General features: G+C 38.7%; 1 protein-coding gene across 9 annotated transcripts in view; it reads left to right on the top strand.

The window, feature by feature from the left end:
• The window catches only part of asip1 (agouti signaling protein 1), a 213,461-nt gene that overhangs the window by 58,322 nt on the left and 133,146 nt on the right, over window positions 1-21,993 (top strand). For 3 of the 9 annotated variants that reach the window (XM_061875048.1, XM_061875049.1, XM_061875050.1), the window contains one exon: window positions 3,974-4,013. In XM_061875048.1, the coding sequence (XP_061731032.1) occupies window positions 3,974-4,013 (40 nt within the window). Of the gene's footprint in view, window positions 1-3,973; window positions 6,909-21,993 lie in introns of those variants that run through there. The other 6 variants (XM_061875046.1, XM_061875047.1, XM_061875038.1 and 3 more) reach the window with 5 other exon arrangements.

Below are 21,993 nucleotides of genomic sequence, written 5' to 3'. Positions count from 1 at the left end.
TTGTGTATTTGTTGATGTTGAAAAATTACCAGAGCAACCCAAACACAAGCCAGCAGTTTTAACAGTTAATGGGATGTATTAATAAATATTGCACTGATGTGTTATGTCACACATTCATCACACAAAAACTAAAATGTTGCTGTCATGTTTTCAGAATAGTTTAACATAAATTGACCTCCATTGGACTGGTTTTGAGCCCTATCAAAAAAAAAAGACATCCAAATTCAATAAAATTTTTCCCTGCTTGTACAAGGTTAGAGAGTTTTAGCGATAGTTGGACGGCTAAATGATAGCTTTCAGGCTAGGCCAAGCTCGTCGTTTTAGGGTTTTATGATATCATTTGTGACAAATGCTGGCCTCGGACTGTTCACTTGTCCTCAAGCGAGTGTGGTTTGAATTGTCTTCTATTTAACTAAAATTGCTTGGCTTTTAGCTAACATTATTTTAGCTATATTGACTTTTGTGTATTTGTTGATGTTGAGAAATTACCAGAGCAACCCAGACACAACCCAGCAGTTTTAACAGGTTAATGGGATGAATATTGCACTAATTGTCACACATTCATCACACAAAAACAGCTGTCATGTTTTCAGAATAGTTTAACATATATTGACCTCCATTAGACTGGTTTTGAGCTTGAAAAAAGATAGCTTTGATAGCTGGAATGGTAGCTTTCAGGCTAGGCCAAGCTCGTCGTTTTAGGGTTTTATGATATTATTTGTGACAAATGCTGATCTCGGACTGTTCACTTGTCCTCAAGCGAGTGTGTTTTGAATTGTCTTCTATTTTACTAAAATCGTTTGGCTTTTAGCTAACGTTATTTTAGTTATGTTGACTTTTGTGTATTTGTTGACGTTGAGAAATTACCAGAGCAACCCAAACACAAGCCAGCAGTTTTAACAGTTAATGGGATGTATTAATAAATATTGCACTGATGTGTTATGTCACACATTCATCACACAAAAACTAAAATGTTGCTGTCATGTTTTCAGAATAGCTTAACATAAATTGACCTCCATTGGACTGGTTTTGAGCCCTATTAAAAAAAAGACATCCAAATTCAATAAAATTTTTCCCTGCTTGTACAAGGTTAGAGAGTTTTAGCGATAGTTGGACGGCTAAATGATAGCTTTCAGGCTAGGCCAAGCTCCTCGTTTTAGTGTTTTATGATATTATTTGTGACAAATGCTGGCCTCGGACTGTTCACTTGTCCTCAAGTGAGTGTGGTTTGAATTGTCGTCTATTTTACTAAAATTGCTTGGCTTTTAGCTAACATTATTGTAGTTATGTTGACTTTTCTGTATTTGTTGATGTTGAGAAATCACCAGAGCAACCCAGACACAACCCAGCAGTTTTAACAGGTTAATGGGATAAATATTGCACTAATTGTCACACATTCATCACACAAAAACAGCTGTCAGGTTTTCAGAATAGCTTAACATATATTGACCTCCATTAGACTGGTTTTGAGCTTGAAAAAAGATAGCTTTGATAGCTGGAATGATAGCTTTCAGGCTAGGCCAAGCTAGTCGGTTTAGGGTTTTATGATATTATTTGTGACAAACGCTGGCCTCGGACTGTTCACTTGTCCTCAAGCGAGTGTGGTTTGAATTGTCTTCTACTTTACTAAAATCGCTTGGCTTTTAGCTAACGTTATTTTAGTTATGTTGACTTTTGTGTATTTGTTGATGTTGAGAAATTACCAGAGCAACCCAGACACAACCCAGCAGTTTTAACAGATTGATGGGATAAATATTGCACTAATTGTCACACATTCATCACACAAAAACAGCTGTCATGTTTTCAGAATAGCTTAACATATACTGACCTCCATTAGAATGGTTTTGAGCTTGTAAAAAGATAGCTTTGATAGCTGGAATGATAGCTTTCATGCAGGCTAGGCCAAGCTCGTCGTTTTAGGGTTTTATGATATTATTTGTGACAAACGCTGGCCTCGGACTCTTCACTTGTCCTCAAGCGAGTGTGGTTTGAATTGTCGTCTATTTTACTAAAATTGCTTGGCTTTTAGCTAACATTATTTTAGTTGTGTAGACTTTTGTGTATTTGTTGATGTTGAGAAATTACCAGAGGAACTCAGACACAACCCAGCAGTTTTAACAGGTTAATTGGATAAATGTTGCACTAATTGTCACACATTCATCACACAAAAACTAAAATGTTGCTGTCATGTTTTCAGAATAGCTTAACATATATTGACCCCCATTAGACTGGTTGTGAGCCATAGTTGAAAAAAAAAAAGATAGCTTTGATAGCTAGAATGATAGCTTTCAGGCTAGGCCAAGCTCGTCGTTCTAGAGTTTTATGATATTATTTGTGACAAATGCTGGCCTCGGACTGTTCACTTGTCCTCAAGCGAGTGTGGTTTAAATTGTCTTCTGTTTTACTAACATTAGCCACGTCTAGCTTTTAGCTAACGTTCATCTTGATTTGTGGGCTTTCATGTGTTTGTGACAAATGCTGGCCTCGGACTGTTCACTTGTCCTCAAGCGAGTGTGGTTAGAATTGTCTTCTATTTTACTAAAATTGCTTGGCTTTTAGCTAACATTATTTTAGCTATGTTGACTTTTGTGTATTTGTTGATGTTGAGAAATTACCAGAGCAACCCAGACACAACCCAGGAGTTTTAACAGGTTAATGGGATAAATATTGTACTAATTGTCACACATTCATCACACAAAAACAGCTGTCATGTTTTCAGAATAATTCAACATATATTGACCTCCATTAGACTGGTTTTGAGCTTGAAAAAAGATTGCTATGATAGCTGGAATGATAGCTTTCAGGCTAGGCAAAGTTCGTCGTTTTGGGTTTTATGATATTATTTGTGACAAATGCTGGCCTCTGAGTTCACTTGTCCTCAAGCAAGTGTGGTTTGAATTGTCTTCTATTTTACTAAAATTGGTTGGCTTTTAGCTAACATTATTTTAGTTATGTTGACTTTTGTGTATTTGTTGATGTTGAGAAATTACCAGAGCAACCCAGACACAACCCAGCAGTTTTAACAGGTTAATGGGATAAATATTGCACGAATTGTCACACATTCATCACACAAAAACTAAAATGTTGCTGTCATGTTTTCAGAATAGCTTAACATATATTGACCCCCATTAGACTGGTTTTGAGCCATACGTTTAAAAAAAAGATAGCTTTGATAGCTAGAATGATAACTTTCAGGCTAGACCAAGCTAATCGTTTTAGGGTTTTATGATATTATTTGTGACAAATGCTGGCCTCGGACTGTTCACTTGTCCTCAAGCGAGTGTGGTCTGAATTGTCTTCTGTTTTACTAACATTAGCCACATTTAGCTTTTAGCTAACGTTCATCTTGTTTCGTGGGCTTTCATATGTTTGTTTATAGTGATATATTAATATAGCAACACAGACACAAATCAGCTGTTTTAAAAGGTTAATGAGATATATTATTATGTATTACACACATTTTCTAAAACACTTCTTTCTCAGCTGCCAGGTTATATTGTGGTAAAGGAGTTTGCGTGTCCCAATGATAGGATTTTATTAGGCGACTTATTGACGATAACAAATCTTTGTCAATTAATTTGTATGATAAATGTTGTCCATGATGTCGGCTGATCGTTGCAGACCCAGTTGGGAGCATTTTGACCTTTTAAAGCCAGTTAGAAAAAGATACTATTCATACAAAATAAATCAAGGTTTTCTCTGCTTGTCTGAGGTCTACATGGATGGTCCTGGTCTCAAGTTAAAGGGGAGACGTAGATGCTTACTTCAAATGTACAGATGTACATATATTTTCTACTTGATAGGAGAAAATGCTGCTCGTTCGGCGAGTTTTATCAGTCGCGGAATGATACTTAGGCGGTTAGCTCTTAAGCGAGGCCAAGTATGTTGCGTTCGTCTTTTGTTTGTGGTGGTAAGATGGCTGGAGAAGAAATGTCATTCCCAGCTGTAACACATTTCTATCTCCTTCCCTCAGGCAGGAAATGGCAGTTTAAAGATCAAAAGAGTGCCAAGAGGTAAGGAAAAAAACTATAACAGAGATGTTTTCATCATGAAAGCTCCTCCAAGGCCCGGAGGAGATAAGACAAAGGATCAGAAGTTAAGTGAATTCAGGTGATCCATTCGGACCACACTGACACTAAGTCCTTCTGAGGATATCTTTCTAGTGACTTTGGTTCAATTGGATGTGAAACCAATTACCGCTGATGTGCATCTTTAAAACAGAACTTCACCAAAAAGCCATTAATGCATGAAAGATAGTAGATTTACACAAACAAAACAACAATCTCTTTACTTGCGATTGTCTTGCCACGCCAACGGTATTGTCTTTAACTTAATTTATAAATGGAATATTTGTATCCAGAAAAAGACGTTTGATCAAAAGCAGATGGCCAATAAATATCTAATGAAGATGAAATACCGAAATGTAACATGACTCACCTATAAAGTTTATGCAATATTTGCTAAATCGTTTAACGATCTGGCATTGATTCATGAGAAAAATATGCTTTTAAGTCATAAAGTAAGTTTTGTATGTACAATTTTTTCCACATGATCGTACATCCCTTTGTGGGGGTGGTGGGTGACGACAAATTGACACTATAGCGGGAGAAATAGGTGAAAGTTGTGAGACAAATAGTGAGTGAAAACATGAAAAAACACATATGTTAAGAATTCAAAATTAATTTTTTTCTGTTGCTTCTTTTTTTTCCATTTCTTATGTCACCAACAAGCCTGTGAGTGCTTTTTAGATGAGAGGCCCACCACAGCACCGCATGCTCATTGAGAAGAGCGATATGTGCTTTCATGTCAAAGTTTTTTCACTAAATTTGACGGCAGTTGACTTTTTGAAGAAAAGATAGTATCTCGGGGGCTCCACTTAAATAGCGACATAGTTTAAGCTGTATATTATGATAAATAATTTTGTTGCAGTCCAAATGTATTTGCTACGGCAAGCCACAAATAAATGCATGAGAAATGCTGAAGTGTAAGTCTAGATTCCCCCCCACCCCTCCAAAAAAACCCTGACTTTAAAATTCAGTTCCAGTACAACAAGCAATATACTAGTTTTTACGTGTAAACAATTAAATATCAACTGATGTTGACAACTCAATGTTTGCTTTTATTTAACACACACAACTAATCATTAATTCATATTTTTAATGGATCGGACTCACTGTATTATTGCATCTTTAACTTAAGGAATATAATATTTGACCTTTACTATATCTTTTGAGTAAATGGCCAAAATCATTAATACAACCGCTGAGTTCATGCAACACTGACTTATTGTATTTGTGTAACAAAATACAATAGTGTTAATGGACTGATGAAAAAAATATAAATGTAGATCCTAGTGTAATTGTCGTGTACATTTATGTTCCCAACCTCCAAAACAGCTTTTATTTTAAATATTGACTTTTAAATCGTAAGCCAGTTCAACAGTGATTTATAGTTTTGTGTTTAACTGACACAATACATAAAATATATAATTTGAGACTACTTTTTTAAAATATTGAGTTGGTTTAACTTTACTTTACCAGAAAAACTATTATGAGGAACATGTTTACATTAAAAATCTAAAAAATAAATGTAGTGATGTATTGTTTAAAATACTTTTCTTTGAGTGACATGTCTATAAATGCCGTGTTGAATTCCAGGCTGAGCCTGAAATCAAGTGTGAAATTACCGAAACATGCCAGCACACCATAAGCAGCCCCAAAAAGTCATGCAAGGTAATCTTTTTAATGTTTCCCCCCGGCAAGCATATGCAACCTTTTTCAAGCATGACACCTTTTTTTTCCAACGTTAACAATACTAATAAAAAAATTATTGATATAATAGTCCAGCTAATGAAATCCAATTGAAAAAAATTACAAATACACCAGTAATCATGTTTAATATTGCGTTTTCTACCTAGGAGAGCGACCTACGATTTAAACACAGCAATTCAATGAAAAGTTAAGAAATAAAAAACACAGTGTTGCAGAAATTATTACATGTTTAAGTAATATTATAATTATTGTTAACTTAATGTTATCCTAATTGATCCAAAAGAGAGAAACATTTTTTGGGGGGAGGGGAGATGTATAAACAAAATCACAAAAGTATCACAAAATTACAAAATACAAAAATTGTGTACAATATGCTTTATTTATTTATTGATATAACAGTAAAATCATAATAAATATTGTACATTTATATAATTGTGTTATTTAAAGGGTAAAACCCATTCATAAGATACATAATAGTTGATTACAGGCTAAAAATAAAATTATCCTGAAAAAAATCACATTCATTTTAGATTTAATTATACTGTGCAATATCATTAAAACACGTCATTGTGAAATACTTGATAATATCGTACATTGTAGATTTTACTCCTTGTATTTGTTATTCAAAGTGAAAACATTTAATACAAAAAGTAGCTTTTTGGACTAAAACAAAAAAAGAAAAAAACACATGATAATGAACATAATGTTCTCCTATTTTAAAGCTGCATTTTTTTCCCTAATTTTGTCATTTCAAGGAAGACAAATATCCAAAACTTATTGAAAAAATGTTTTGGCCTCAAATTAAATGATAATTAAATGTAAAAATGATTAAATACATTTACACGTTTTAAGATTTTCATAAAAATGTTATACTTTCAAGCTGCATCATCATGTTATCAGTGTCCAATGAAAAGCATTTATATTATTAGTTTGCCATTTAAAGTGTGAAGTGTACAATTAGGTCAACATTTTTTGACCAGAATGCACGGTATATTTAGTCACCGTGTGCTCGGAGAAGAGGGAGGATTAAATATACATGACGTGAACCTGTCTGTAAAAAATAAATCATAACCATAGGCAGACCGTGTAATGACTAGCAATTCATCACATTGCTGTGGATTTTTTATATTATGAGAAATTGTGTAATTTTGGGGCAAAATACCCTAATAAACATTGCAGTACATAACTGTTGTAGTTACACATTAATAATATACAAATATTATTAATATAATAATATAAATGAATATATATGTATATATATATATATATATATATATATTACTAATATAATAATGTAAAATAATATTTCTGGGTAATATCCGAGAGGTTAGCGACCGAGGAAGCGTGGAGGTCACGGGTTAAACTCCTGCCCCCCACTTGAGCTCTTTCCTTTTCTCACACTTTTGGTTGCCATCAGGGAGTCTGGAAGTGGCGCTCCAAGTGTGCTTTAAAATCTTAAGTGTTTACAGGTGCCAGAGGTCACAGGGTCACCTGGATTTATAGAATCATGCACGCTTTGAGGAGGACGGTGGATCCAGATCCATGTGGACCTGAGGCATCCTCTACCACTCCTCTCTCTCGGACCAACCACCTTGTTTATCTTTTAAGCTGGTAAATTATATAAATCTAAAGTATATTAACGCACTTCCATAGCTGACAAGGTCGTCAAAAGCTAACATAAAAACAATATAATTGTGTTTTTTTTATTGCACATATTACAGTACTTATAACAGATGAGAAATATTATCTTTAACAGATGTCTTAAATTGCCTATTTTGTGCATGATCTATAATAATACAATAACATTGTCAATAAAATAAAATAAATAAATAAACGACTATCTATACATTTGTAGCATAATAGAAGGTAGAAAAGCACTATACAAGTACAACCCATTTATAATGCATTAAAAAAATTAAAAAGGAATGACCTGCGAAAGATCTTCCATTTGAATGTTATGGTGGTTCATTTGCAAAATAAACCAGAGAACACAACTCAGCTTTGATACAAAATGAAAGTAAAAAGTCATGTTTGAATATTTAAAAAAAAAACTCACCTCAGATTAATTGTTGTTCTCTTGGGAGTGGAGAGGGGGTGGAGGTAGGGGCAAAGGTGGTCTCTGATCCATCTTTGACTTGCAAGGAAACTTTTGCTTTGTTGAGACGGCAGAAAAAGGACTGTGAGAGGTCAGCAAACATGTCAGAAGTAATTTAGAGTTTTTTCACTACAGCGCAACGAGGCAGATATGTTTTTCATGTGTCGTATTTTTCAAGAATCAAACAAACGTTACAAAGAGGATTAGGGCCAGACAATCCATTGGATTCGATACGATTATCTTATTCAGGAATTCAATTTTATTTGGAAAAAGTTATCAGTAATCTGGAAATATGTGTTTATTTATTGGAATTGTAGATGGAAAAATAAATAATCAAAAGCCATACATCATGATCTATTACATCATTTAGCTGTCAGAACAGGGACAATAACTAAAAAATAAATAAATAAAGATTTGCCCTTTGAACTATTTTTAGAAATAGGAATAATTATTAAATTGTTGACCAAAAAAACTAAATAAGAAATTGTCTCCAAACAATTTTTACTCATTACCAAAATAATAATTTATAATTTTACATTGAAGAAAATAAATATTTTTGATGTATTTGTTTTTTTCCAAAGTATTTTGACTTACATTAAATTAAATAAACACATACGTGAATTATACATGTATAAAAAGTGTATTACAGGAATAATTTAAATTATTAAACATTTTTGATGAAACAAATGTAAAAAAAAAATCAATCCATCTACTCATAAATGTCCAAAACAATGGGTAAAAATGGTTCGTTAGCAAAATAATTAATCATAATTTCTAGATTAAAAGATTATATCCGACTGTATAAAAAAATCAATACATCTACACATAACTGTCTAAATAAAATAAAGGGAAGAAATACAGGTAGTTAGTTTTCCAAAATAGTTTATTATTAAAAATTGAAAGATCATATTTGACTGTTGAAAAGAATATGTTCTTTTTTTAGTTTGTATGTATTTTGTTTTCTTAAACTATTTTCATTTTATAAACCAAATATGAATTATATATGTATTATGAAAGTGAAATATATTACAGGAATAATCTATTAATTAATATAAAATGTTAATAGAACAAAAAACACAAAATAAACCATCTACTTATAACTGTCAAAATAATGTATAAAATTGGTTAGTTTTCCAAGGTGATTTATTTTTTTTTGATTGAAAGATATATTATATTTGACTGTAAAACTATTTAAAAGTATTGTTTTTGTTTTTTTCCCAACACTATTTTGACATACATTTGATTGAAAAGGTGAATAATACATGTATAAAAATATATATATTTTATAATAATATGCTTCTTTTAAATTGTTGAAAGAAAAAAAATCAGAAAGATTATTTAAAAAAATGTTGGTTACCAAAATTATTAATTAAAATGATAGATTGGAAGATCATATTTAATTGTAAACTAAAAAAGAAGGAATTATATGGCCTCAATGTATTTTTTTAACAATAGTTAGCAGCTGGGCATATATTTGGAAAAAGTAAAAAAACAAAAAGAGTGAGAGAAAGTCAAGAATATATTTTAAAACAATATTACAATAATTTAGGTGAAATATATATTTTACTATAAAGGAAAATAAGTTAAATAGTATAAGCCTGTAATTGATAGTTAGGTTTGTATTTTTTTCTTGCTTTATTGTTAACTGTCTGGCATTTTTGGACCTACATTAGATAGAATGACACAGTGGCCCCTAAATCCTTCAATTATTTAGACATTTTCATGACTACAATCAAAAATGTTTTCAAAAGGTGTCTTAACAACCTGGTAAGCAAAATGGAGACAAGTTGTTGTTGTTGTGGAAAAGCAAGAGTGCCAACCACATAAAAAGACACACAATGTCTGGCGAATGTAAAAGATCAGCGATTCAGCAAACACACATCCAGTGTCAGCAGGGTGTGTCCCATCTGGCGCCTTTGATTTACGCCCTTTATATCCCAGAGGCATTTTTTCTCTTGAGTTTCTCGACGTTTCTTCAAAGTCTCTCAAAGCCGACAGCTCTCGTCAAAATAAATGCCTCACCTCCATGTGATGCAGCCTCTAGAACAAATATGATGTACCGCCAATGTGCACTTTGCGATTAAATAACTCATTGGAATAGTGAGCGTGGCCTTAAATTTCACTGGACTGCATTAAGTTATAACATGGGCCATTTGGAGACGCACCTGTGAGCCTCAGAACTGCTGTGAGGAATGCGCAAAATAAAGGAATTGACAAATCACAATATGGAATTACTTCATTTAAAGCTCATTGCCCTACAATGCTCTCATTTTTTCACTAATTATTAAAGGGGAACATTATCACAATTTCAAAAAGGTTAAAAACAATAAAAATCGGTTCCCAGTGGCTTGTTGTATTTTTTTAATTTTTTTTCAAAATTTTACCGGTCCCGGAATATCCCTAAAAAAAGCTTTAAAGTGCCTTTTTTTTCGCTCTCTGATAAGACACTGTTCATTTTCCTGTGACGTCATACAGTGCTGCCAATACAAACAAACAATGGCGAATACCACAGCAAGATATAGCGACATTAGCTCGGATTCAGACTCGCATTTCAGCGTATTAAGCGATTCAAGAGATTACGCATGTATTGAAACGGATGCTTGTAGTATGAAAGTATTGAAGAAGAAACTGAAGCTATTGAGCGAATAGCTATTGACGCTATTCATAGCCATAGCATGGCCGAATAGCTGCGTTAGCATCGCCGGTAAAATGTGCAGACCAAACGATCAGGACTTTCGCATCTTGTGACACTGGAGCAACTTAAATCCTTCGATTGGTAAGTGTTTTTTTCGCATTGAATGTGGTTGGAAGGAAACGTAATATAGTTGTAAATGCATCTGCAGGTTATCCATACATCTTTTTGTTATGTCTGCTTTAGCACCGCCGGTAAATAGCATGTTAGCATCGATTAGCGTTGCATGTTAGCATCGATCAACTGGCAGTCACGCCGCGACCAAATATGTCTGATTAGCACATAAGTCAACAACATCAACAAAACTCACCTTTGTGATTTAGTTGACTTTATAGTTGCAAATGCATCTGCAGGTTATCCATACATCTCTGTGCCATGTCTGCTTTAGCACCGCCGGTAAATAGCATGTTAGCATCGATTAGCGTAGCATGTTGGCATCGATTACCTGGCAGTCACGCCGCAACCAAATGTGTCTGATTAGCACATAAGTCAACAACATCAACAAAACTCACCTTTGTGATTTTGTTGACTTTATCGTTGCAAATGCATCTGCAGGTTATCCATACATCTCTGTGCCATGTCTGTCATCGCCGGTAAAATGTGGAGACACTACAGCAGTGGTCCCCAACCACCGGGCCGTGGCCCGATTGGTACCGGGCCGCAGAAGAATTTTGTATGAATTTTTATTTATATATATTAAATTTTTTTTTTTTTATTAAATCAACATAAAAAACACAATATACACTTACAATTAGTGCACCAACCACAAAATCCTCCCTTTTTCATGACAAAAATGTCCCTTTTTCATGACAAAGAAAAAAAAAACGGACAGAAAAGAGAAACTTTTTTTCTTCTCCATTTGAAAACGTGGACGTCTGATTCCAATCAATGCAAGTCATCAGAATCCGGTAATACACCAACTTATATTCTTGGCTTCATGAAAGATAGGAATCTATATGTTAAACATGCATGTATATTCATTAAAACACCTTCAACATGGAGCTAGGAGCTATGTTGTCCGGGGGCTTTAAGCCCCCTGGTAGGGTCTCCCAAGGCAAACTGGTCCTAGGTGAGGGACCAGACAAAGAGGAGCTCGAAAACCTCTATGGAAAGTAAAAACAAAGGACCGAGATTTCCCTCGCCCGGACGCGGGTCACCGGGGCCCCCCTCTGGAGCCAGGCCCGGAGGTGGGGCACAATGGCGAGCGCCTGGTGGCCGGGCCTGTACCCATGGGGCCCGGCCGGGCACAGCCCGAAGAGGCAACGTGGGTCCCCCCTCCAATGGGCTCACCACCCATAGCAGGGGCCATAGAGGCCGGGTGCAATGTGAGCTGGGCGGCAGCCGAAGGCATGGCACTTGGCGGTCCGATCCTCGGCTACATAAGCTCGCTCTTGGGATGTGGAAAGTCACCTCACTGGGGGGAAAAGGAGCCTGAGCTAGTGCGCGAAGTAGAGAAATTCCGGCTGGATGTAGTCGGACTCACTTCGACGCACAGCAAGGGCTCTGGACCACTTCTCTTGAAAGGGGCTGGACTTTCTTTCACTCTGGCGTGGCCAGCAGTGAGAGGCGACGGGCTGGGGCGGCAATTCTCGTTGCCCCCCGGCTCAAAGCCTGCACGTTGGAGTTCAACCCAGTGGACGAAAGGGTAGCCTCCCTCCGCCTTCGGGTGGGGGGACGGGTCCTGACTGTTGTTTGCGCTTACGCACCAAACAACAGTTCAGAGTACCCACCCTTTTTGGGTACACTCGAGGGAGTACTGGAGAGTGCTTCCTCGGGTGATTCCCTTGTTCTGCTGGGGGCCTTCAACGCTCATGTTGGTAACGACAGTGAAACCTGGAGAGGCGTGATTGGGAAGAATGGCCGCCCGGATCTGAACCCGAGTGGTGTTTTGTTATTGGACTTCTGTGCTCGTCACAGTTTGTCCATAACAAACACCATGTTCAAACATAAGGGTGTCCATATGTGCACTTGGCACCAGGACACCCTAGGCCGCAGTTCCATGATCGACTTTGTAGTTGTGTCATCGGATTTGCGGCCTCATGTTTTGGACACTCGGGTAAAGAGAGGGGCGGAGCTTTCTACCGATCACCACCTGGTGGTGAGTTGGCTGCGATGGTGGGGGAGGATGCCGGACAGACCTGGCAGGCCCAAACGCATTGTGAGGGTTTGCTGGGAACGTCTGGCAGAGTCTCCTGTCAGAGAAAGTTTCAATTCCCACCTCCGGAGGAACTTTGAACATGTAACGAGGGAGGTGCTGGACATTGAGTCCGAGTGGACCATGTTCCGCACCTCTATTGTCGAGGTAGCTGATCGGAGCTGTGGCCGCAAGGTAGTTGGTGCCTGTCGTGGCGGTAATCCTAGAACCCGCTGGTGGACACCAGCGGTGAGGGATGCCGTCAAGCTGAAGAAGGAGTCCTATCGGGTTCTTTTGGCTCATAGGACTCCAGAGGCAGTGGACAGGTACCGACAGGCCAAGCGGTGTGCAGCTTCAGCGGTCGCAGAGGCAAAAAGTCGGACATGGGAAGAGTTTGGGGAAGCCATGGAAAATGACTTCCGGATGGCTTCGAAGCGATTCTGGACCACCATCCGCCGCCTCAGGAAGTGGAAGCAGTGCACTGTCAACACCGTGTATGGTGCGGATGGTGTTCTGCTGACCTCAACTGCGGATGTTGTGGATAGGTGGAAGGAATACTTTGAAGACCTCCTCAATCCCACCAACACGTCTTCCTATGAGGAAGCAGTGCCTGGGGAATCTGTGGTGGACTCTCCTATTTCTGCGGCTGAGGTTGCTGAGGTAGTTAAAAAGCTCCTCGGTGGCAAGGCCCCAGGGGTGGATGAGGACCGCCCAGAGTTCCTTAAGGCTCTGGATGCTGTGGGGCTGTCTTGGTTGACAAGACTCTGCAGCATCGCGTGGACATCGGGGGCGGTACCTCTGGATTGGCAGACCGGGGTGGTGGTCCCTCTCTTTAAGAAGGGGGACCGGAGGGTGTGTTCCAACTATCGGGGGATCACACTCCTCAGCCTTCCCGGTAAGGTTTATTCAGGTGTACTGGAGAGGAGGCTACGCCGGATAGTCAAACCTCGGATTCAGGAGGAAAAGTGTGGTTTTCGTCCTGGTCGTGGAACTGTGGACCAGCTCTATACTCTCGGCAGGGTTCTTGAGGGTGCATGGGAGTTTGCCCAACCAGTCTACATGTGCTTTGTGGACTTGGAGAAGGCATTCGACCGTGTCCCTCGGGAAGTCCTGTGGGGAGTGCTCAGAGAGTATGGGGTATCGGACTGTCTTATTGTGGCAGTCCGATCCCTGTACGATCAGTGTCAGAGCTTGGTCCGCATTGCTGGCAGTAAGTCGGACACGTTTCCAGTGAGGGTTGGACTCCGCCAAGGCTGCCCTTTGTCACCGATTCTGTTCATAACTTTTATGGACAGAATTTCTAGGCGCAGTCAAGGCATTGAGGGGTTCCGGTTTGGTGGCCGCAGGATTAGGTCTCTGCTTTTTGCAGACGATGTGGTCCTGTTGGCTTCATCTGGCCGGGATCTTCAGCTCTCACTGGATCGGTTCTCAGCCGAGTGTGAAGCGGCCGGAATGAGAATCAGCACCTCCAAATCCGAGTCCATGATTCTCTCCCGGAAAAGGGTGGAGTGCCATCTCCGGGTTAGGGAGGAGACCCTGCCTAAAGTGGAGGAGTTCAAGTACCTAGGAGTCTTGTTCACGAGTGGGGGAAGAGTGGATTGTGAGATCGACAGGCGGATCGGTGCGGCGTCTTCAGTAAAGCGGACGTTGTACCGATCTGTTGTGGTGAAGAAGGAGCTGAGCCGGAGGGCAAAGCTCTCAATTTACCGGTCGATCTACGTTCCCATCCTCACCTATGGTCATGAGCTTTGGGTCATGACCGAAAGGATAAGATCACGGGTACAAGCGGCCGAAATGAGTTTCCTCCGCCGTGTGGCGGGGCTCTCCCTTAGAGATAGGGTGAGAAGCTCTGCCGTCCGGGAGGAACTCAAAGTAAAACCGCTGCTCCTCCACATGGAGAGGAGCCAGATGAGGTGGTTCGGGCATCTGGTCAGGATGCCACCCGAACGCCTCCCGAGGGAGGTGTTTAGGGCACGTCCAACAAGTAGGTGGCCACGGGGAAGACCCAGGACACGTTGGGAAGACTATGTCTCCTGGCTGGCCTGGGAACGCCTCAGGATCCCCCGGGAAGAGCTAAACGAAGTGGCTGGGGAGAGGGAAATCTGGGCTTCCCTGCTTAGGCTGCTGCCCCCGTGACCCGACCTCGGATAAGCGGAAGAAGATGGATGGATGGATGGACCTTCAACATGTGAACAAAAACGGCAAAATAAATAAACATAAATTATATACTGTATATAGAAATGTATGTATATACTGTATATATATATATATATATATATATATATATATATATATGTTACGATATGTGTGTGTATAAATGATATGTGTGTGTATTTATATATGAGGTAGATCACCTCGACTTGGTCGTTAATTAAGTAATTGATAAACGTTGAAAAACTTATTGGGGTGTTACCATTTAGTGGTCAATTGTACGGAATATGTACTGTACTGTGCAATCTACTAATACAAGTTTTAATCAATCAATCAATCAAATCTGTTAAGTTATTTGGGCTCAATGTGCCATTTTTTTATTTTATTTTAATGTACTATTATTTAATATATATTATTGTTTTAGTTGCTTAAAAGATATTCCTGGCTCTGAATTTGCTCATTGCTATTTTTATGTTTTTGTGCATTATTTGTTGCCGTCATCATTTAACAAACAGGTTACTCATCAGTTACTCAGTTTTTGAGTAGTTTTTTCACAACATATTTTTTACTTTTACTCAAGTAAATATTTGGGTGACTACTCCTTACTTTTACTTGAGTAATAAATCTCTAAAGTAACTGTACTCTTACTTGAGTACAATTTCTGGCTACTCTACCCACCTCTGCTGTTAGTGTTGTTACACCCTCCGACAACACACCGACGAGGCATGATGTCTCCAAGGTTCCAAAAAATAGTCGAAAAAACGGAAAATAACAGAGCTGAGGCCAGGTGTTTACAATGTGTTGAAAATGAAAATGGCGGCTGTATTACCTCGGTGACGTCACGTTCTGACGTCATCGGCACAGAGCGATAAACAGAAAGGCGTTTAATTCGCCAAAATTCACCCATTTAGAGTTCGGAAATCGGTTAAAAAAATATATGGTCTTTTTTCTGCAACATCAAGGTATATATTGACGCTTACATAGGTCTGGTGATAATGTTCCCCTTTAAAAACAAAGCACTGAAATTAACACATTTTACTCTGCAATGCACCATCAAACCATGTACTCAATTCAACACATAGAACCACACAATGCATTTCATTTAACACTAATGCACACAATTACCCTGGGGGTGGGGGGGGGGGGGCGGGGGGGTAGATCACCCACATCTGCGGTCCTCTCCAAGGTTTCTCATAGTACTTCACATTGACATCGCACTGGGTTGTGAGTTTTTCCTTGCCTATATGTGGGCTCCGAACCGAGGATGTCGTTGTGGTTTGTGCAGCCCTTTGAAACACGTGTGATTTAGGGCTGTATAAATAAATATTGATTGATTGACATTGAATTAATCAGTAATTAATATACAATGCACTCCAATTTACACTCTTTACCACACATTGCACTGAAGTTTACACTTTTTTAAAAAGCATTTGTTAATTGGAATTTCAGTCCAAAATACATCAAACGGTGGTTGATGGGGTTCTTTTTGGACTTGTTAAGGGTAGATGGCTGAGGTGCTACCCCAAATACTCCACTTAGAGCAGAGGTGTCAATCACAGTTATGTTTGGTCCCAGAGGGCCGCTTCTAATAGTGAATACTATTATTACCCAATTTTTTAATGCATTTTATAAGTAAACATTTTTTAAACTAAAATGTAAAAAAAATATGGTGAGATGGAATAATGTAACCTCAAAATTGAGTGTATATTACTGTAAATGGAAAAACAGTACTGCTGTTCTCATGGTAAAAAAAAAAAAAAGGCAGCTCAGTTGCCAGAATTTTATTTTAAAATTTACATTTGTTTTTTTTTACTGTAAATAAAAAAACTGCAATTTAACAGTAAAATGTTGGCACCTGAGCTGCCTGTGTGTTTTTTTTTGTTTGTTTTGTAGATTTTTCAGTGTATCGCTGTAAAACGCCAAAACGGCATCACAGTTTACTACAGTAGAAAAAAGCAGTTTTTTTTCATATAGAGAAAAATGCTGTAAAAAACAGTCAATTTCACAATTTTACCATGAAATCTATTGCTACTATTACATTGCACAATTCAATGGATAACTTGCTTTGAAAACATTATTAGTATTAATTTCTATTTAAAAAATGGTTTGAATGTTTGATAATATATTTTTGCATACATACAATATTTAAGTTAACATAATTTGCAATTACACAGAGTACACATATATTTTTTCTCCCAAAATAAAGAATACATTTAGTAAGAAAAGTTACAGTACTTTATTGATACATATTATTCGCATGCTTTCAAAGGGCCAAATAAAATGAAGTTGCGGGCCACATCTGGCCACCGGGCCTTGAGTTTGACACCTGTGACTTACAGGATTCGGTTCAATCCTTTTGCCAATGATCACAGACAAAGTGTTAAAAATGTTCGTCCAATAGCTGCTCATGGATTGGCAGAGCCTGAACATATGTATTAGGTTAGCTGTAGCCTGTTGACGCCGATCACATAACACAGATATGCTCATCAGACCTTGATATATTAAGTACAATCTATTGGCTTGCATTGAAAAAGGCTCTGTCTGGCACAAATGGAAGACTTATGAACTGTCTTAAGATCTCTGTCCGGCTATCCTTAGAAAGACTCATATCCAAATCCCCCTCCCAAAATGACTGAATGGAAGTCAGAGACTCAGGGCGCTACAAATCAATCAATCAATCAGTCAGTGTTTACTTGTGTAGCCCTAAATCACGTGTCTTAAAGGGGAAGATTATCACAATTTCTGAAGGGTCAAAACCAATAAAAATCAGTTCCCAGTGGCTTATTTTATTTTTCAAAGTTTTTCTCAAAATTTTACCCATCACGCAATATCCCGAAAAACGGCTTCAAAGTGCCTGATTTTAACCGTCGTTATATCCACACGTCCATTATCCTGTGTTGTCACAGCGAGACCACACAGAAACAAACATGGCGGATAGCACAGAAAGGTATAGTGATATTATCTTTGATTCAGACTCGAATTTCAGCGCAGTAAGCGATTCAACAGATTACGCATGTATTGAAACGGATGGTTGGAGTGTGAAGGCAGGTACCGAAAACGAAATTAAAGAATAAACAGAAGCTTTTGAGCCATATCACGACAGACGGCGGCACGGGAGAAAGCGCGGACAATTCGACGATCGCCTTCTAACCAACGATTGGTATATGTTTGTTTGGCATTTAATGTGGGTGGAGGGAAAGGCTGGATGCAAATATAGCTACAAATGAGGCATAATGATGCAATATGTACATACAGCTAGCCTAAATAGCATGTTAGCATCATATAGCTTGCAGTCATGCCTCGACCAAATACGGTATGTCTGATGATTAGCACACTCCACATAAGTCAATAACATCAACAAAACTCAACTTTGTGATTTCGTTGACTTAATTGTTGGAAATGCATCTGCTTTGAGTGTCGCAGGATATCCATACATTCTTGCCATCTCTGTCGTAGCATAGCTGTCGTCGGTACAGTGTGCAGAACAAACGAGGGACTTTCGCATCTTTTGACCACTGGTGCAACTCGAAACCGTCTCTGCTCGTGTTGTCACACCATCCGACAACACACCGACGAGGCATGATGTCTCCAAGGTACCGGAAAACAGTCGAAAAAACGGAAACTAACAGCTGATTTGACTTGGTGCGTGTAATGTGTTCGAGAAAATGGCGGGTTGCTTCACAATGTGACGTCACGGGTGAAAGGTCATTGCTCTGACAGGCGAACAATAGAAAGGCGTTTAAATCGCCAAATTCACCCTTTTAGAGTTCGGAAATCGGTTAAAAGAAACATATGGTCTTTTTTCTGCAACATCAAGGTATATGTTGACGCTTACATAGGTCTAGTGATAATGTTTGATTGATTGATTGATTGATTGATACTTTTATTAGTAGATTGCACAGTTCAGTACATATTCCGTATAATTGACCACTAAATGGTAACACCCGAATAAGTTTTTCAACTTGTTTAAGTCGGGGTCCACGTTAATCAATTCATGGTTCAAATATATACTATCAACATAAAACAGTCATCACACAAGTTAATCATCATAGTATATACATTGAATTATTTACATTATTTACAATCGGGGGGGTGGGTGGGTAGCTTTGGTTGATATCAGAACTTCAGTCATCAACAATTGCATCAACAGAGAAATGTGGACATTGAAACAGTGTAGGTCTTATTTAGTAGGATATGTACAGCCAGCAGAGAACATAGTGAGTTCACATAGCATAAGAACAAGTATATACATTAGAAGTACATTTGAGTTGTTTATAATCCGGGGAGATGGGATGTGAATGGAGGAGAGTATTAGTAAAGTGTTGAAGTTGCCTGGAGGTGTTGTTTTAGAGCGGTTTTGAAGGAATATAGAGATGCACTTACTTTTATACCTGTTGGGAGTGCATTCCACATTGATGTGTTCCCCTTTAAATGGAATTAGTTATAGGTACATGTAATTGATACTTTTAAAGTTGGAAGTGGTGTCAGAAACCTTTCTAAATCTGTCAGTTGGTAAGTCTGTGAACTCGGGAAAAGTACTATGCATAAAACTGCGGATCTGTAAATACCTAAAGCAATGTTGCTTAGGGAGTAACCGTGTGTCACAAAGTTGCTGGAAAGACGCAAAAGTGTTGTCAATGTCGACATATTTAATGTTGTTGATTCCCAGACTTCGCCATCTTAAAAAGGCACTATCTATAAGCAGAGGTGGGTAATAACACGATACATTTACTCCGTTACATTTACTTGAGTAACTTTTGGGATAAATTGTACTTCTAGGAGTAGTTTTTATGCAACTTACTTTTACTTTTACTTGAGTATATTTATAGAGAAGAAACGCTACTTTTACTCCGTTCCATTTATCTACATTCAGCTCACTACTCGCTACTTTTTTTTATCGCTCTGTTCATGTTTGTTTTGGGTTGTCACAGAGCTTCAATGTAGGATCCACGCATGCCTGCGTTTCACCAATCACATGCAGTCACTGGTGACATTGGGCCAATAAAACAGAGCCAGGCGGTCACATGACCCGACTTAAACAAGTTGAAAAACTTAGTCATCATTGTCACCGACGTCCCACTGGGTCATTATTGTCACCAATGTCCCACTGGGTGTGAGTTTTCCTTGCCCTTATGTGGGCCTACCGAGGATGTCGTGGTGGTTTGTGCAGCCCTTTGAGACACTAGTGATTTAGGGCTATATAAGTAAACATTGAATGATTGATTGATTGATTGATATTGGGGTGTAACCATTTAGTGGTCAATTGTACGGAATATGTACTGTACTGTACAATCTACTAATACAAGTTTCAATCAATCACTCAATCAATGCTTACTGAGCCTATGGTGCTGTTAAGTTATTGTGGCTCAATGTGCCTTATTTTTTTTTATTTTAATGTACTATTATTTAATATATATTATTGTTTTAGTTGCTTAAGAGATATTCCTGGCTCTGAATTTGCTCATTGCTATTTTTATGTTTTTGTGCATTATTTGTTGCCGTAATCATTAAACAATCAGGTTACTCATCAGTTACTCAGTACTTGAGTAGTTTTTTCACAACATACTTTTTACTTTTACTCAAGTAAATATTTGGGTGACAACTCCTTACTTTTACTTGAGTAATAAATCTCTAAAGTAACTGTACTCTTACTTGACTACAATTTCTGGCTACTCTACCCACCTCTGCTGTTAGTGTTGTTACACCCTCCGACAACACACCGACGAGGCATGATGTCTCCAAGGTTCCAAAAATAGTCGAAAAAACGGAAAATAACAGAGCTGAGACCAGGTGTTTGCAATGTGTTGAAAATGAAAATGGCAGCTGTATTACCTCGGTGACGTCACGTTCTGACGTCATCGCCACAGAGCGATAAACAGAAAGGCGTTTAATTCGCCAAAACTCTACCCACCTCTGTCTATAAGAGAAGGAGGGAAAGCATGATTAGCAGTGATGGGTGCAAGAACCCAAGTCCTGAATGAGGCTTTTACGATTGGATTTTTTGTTAAAAAAAAAAAAAAAAGAGAAGACAAGTGATTGGGAGAGTGAACCATAGCCCCAAGAGATACCGGTTTAGTTCAATCAATCAATCAATCAATGTTTACTTATATAGCCCTAAATCACTAGTGTCTCAAAGGGCTGCACAAACCACTACGACATCCTCGGTAGGCCCACGCAAGGAAAACTCACACCCAGTGGGACGTCGGTGACAATGATGACTATGAGAACCTTGGAGAGGAGGAAAGCAATGGATGTCGAGCGGGTCCAACATGATACTGTGAAAGTTCAATCCACAATGGATCCAACACAGTCGCGAGAGTCCCGTTCACAGCGGAGCCAGCAGGAAACCATCCCAAGCGGAGGCGGATCAGCATCGCAGAGATGTCCCCAGCCAATACACAGGCAAGCAGTACATGGCCACCGGATCGGACCGGACCCCCTCCACAAGGGAGAGTGGGACATAGAAGAAAAAGGAAAGAAACGGCAGATCAACTGGTCTAAAAAGGGAGTGTATTTAAAGGCTAGAGTATACAAATGAGTTTTAAGGTGAGACTTAAATGCTTCTACTGAGGTGGCATCTCGAACTGTTACCGGGAGGGCATTCCAGAGTACTGGAGCCCGAACGGAAAACGCTCTATAGCCCGCAGACTTTTTTTGGGCTTTGGGAATCACTAACAAGCCGGAGTCCTTTGAACGCAGATTTCTTGCCGGGACATATGGTGCAATACAATCGGCAAGATAGGATGGAGCTAGACCGTGTAGTATTTTATACGTAAGTAGTAAAACCTTAAAGTCACATCTTAAGTGCACAGGAAGCCAGTGCAGGTGAGCCAGTACAGGCGTAATGTGATCAAACGTTCTTGTTCTTGTCAAAAGTACAGCAGCCGCATTTTGTACCAACTGTAATCTTTTAATGCTAGACATGGGGAGACCCGAAAATAATACGTTACAGTAGTCGAGGCGAGACGTAACAAACGCATGGATAATGATCTCAGCGTCTTTAGTGGACAGAATGGAGCGAATTTTAGCGATATTACGGAGATGAAAGAAGGCCGTTTTAGTAACGCTTTTAATGTGTGCCTCAAAGGAGAGAGTTGGGTCGAAGATAATACCCAGATTCTTTACCGTGTCGCCTTGTTTAATTGTTTGG

The sequence above is a fragment of the Nerophis ophidion genome, linkage group LG16 (genome assembly GCF_033978795.1).
Source record: "Nerophis ophidion isolate RoL-2023_Sa linkage group LG16, RoL_Noph_v1.0, whole genome shotgun sequence".
Taxonomy (NCBI): Eukaryota; Metazoa; Chordata; class Actinopteri; order Syngnathiformes; family Syngnathidae; genus Nerophis; species Nerophis ophidion.
The sequence above is the reverse complement of the archived record's forward strand: the minus strand, read 5'-3'. Positions and strand labels throughout refer to the sequence as shown.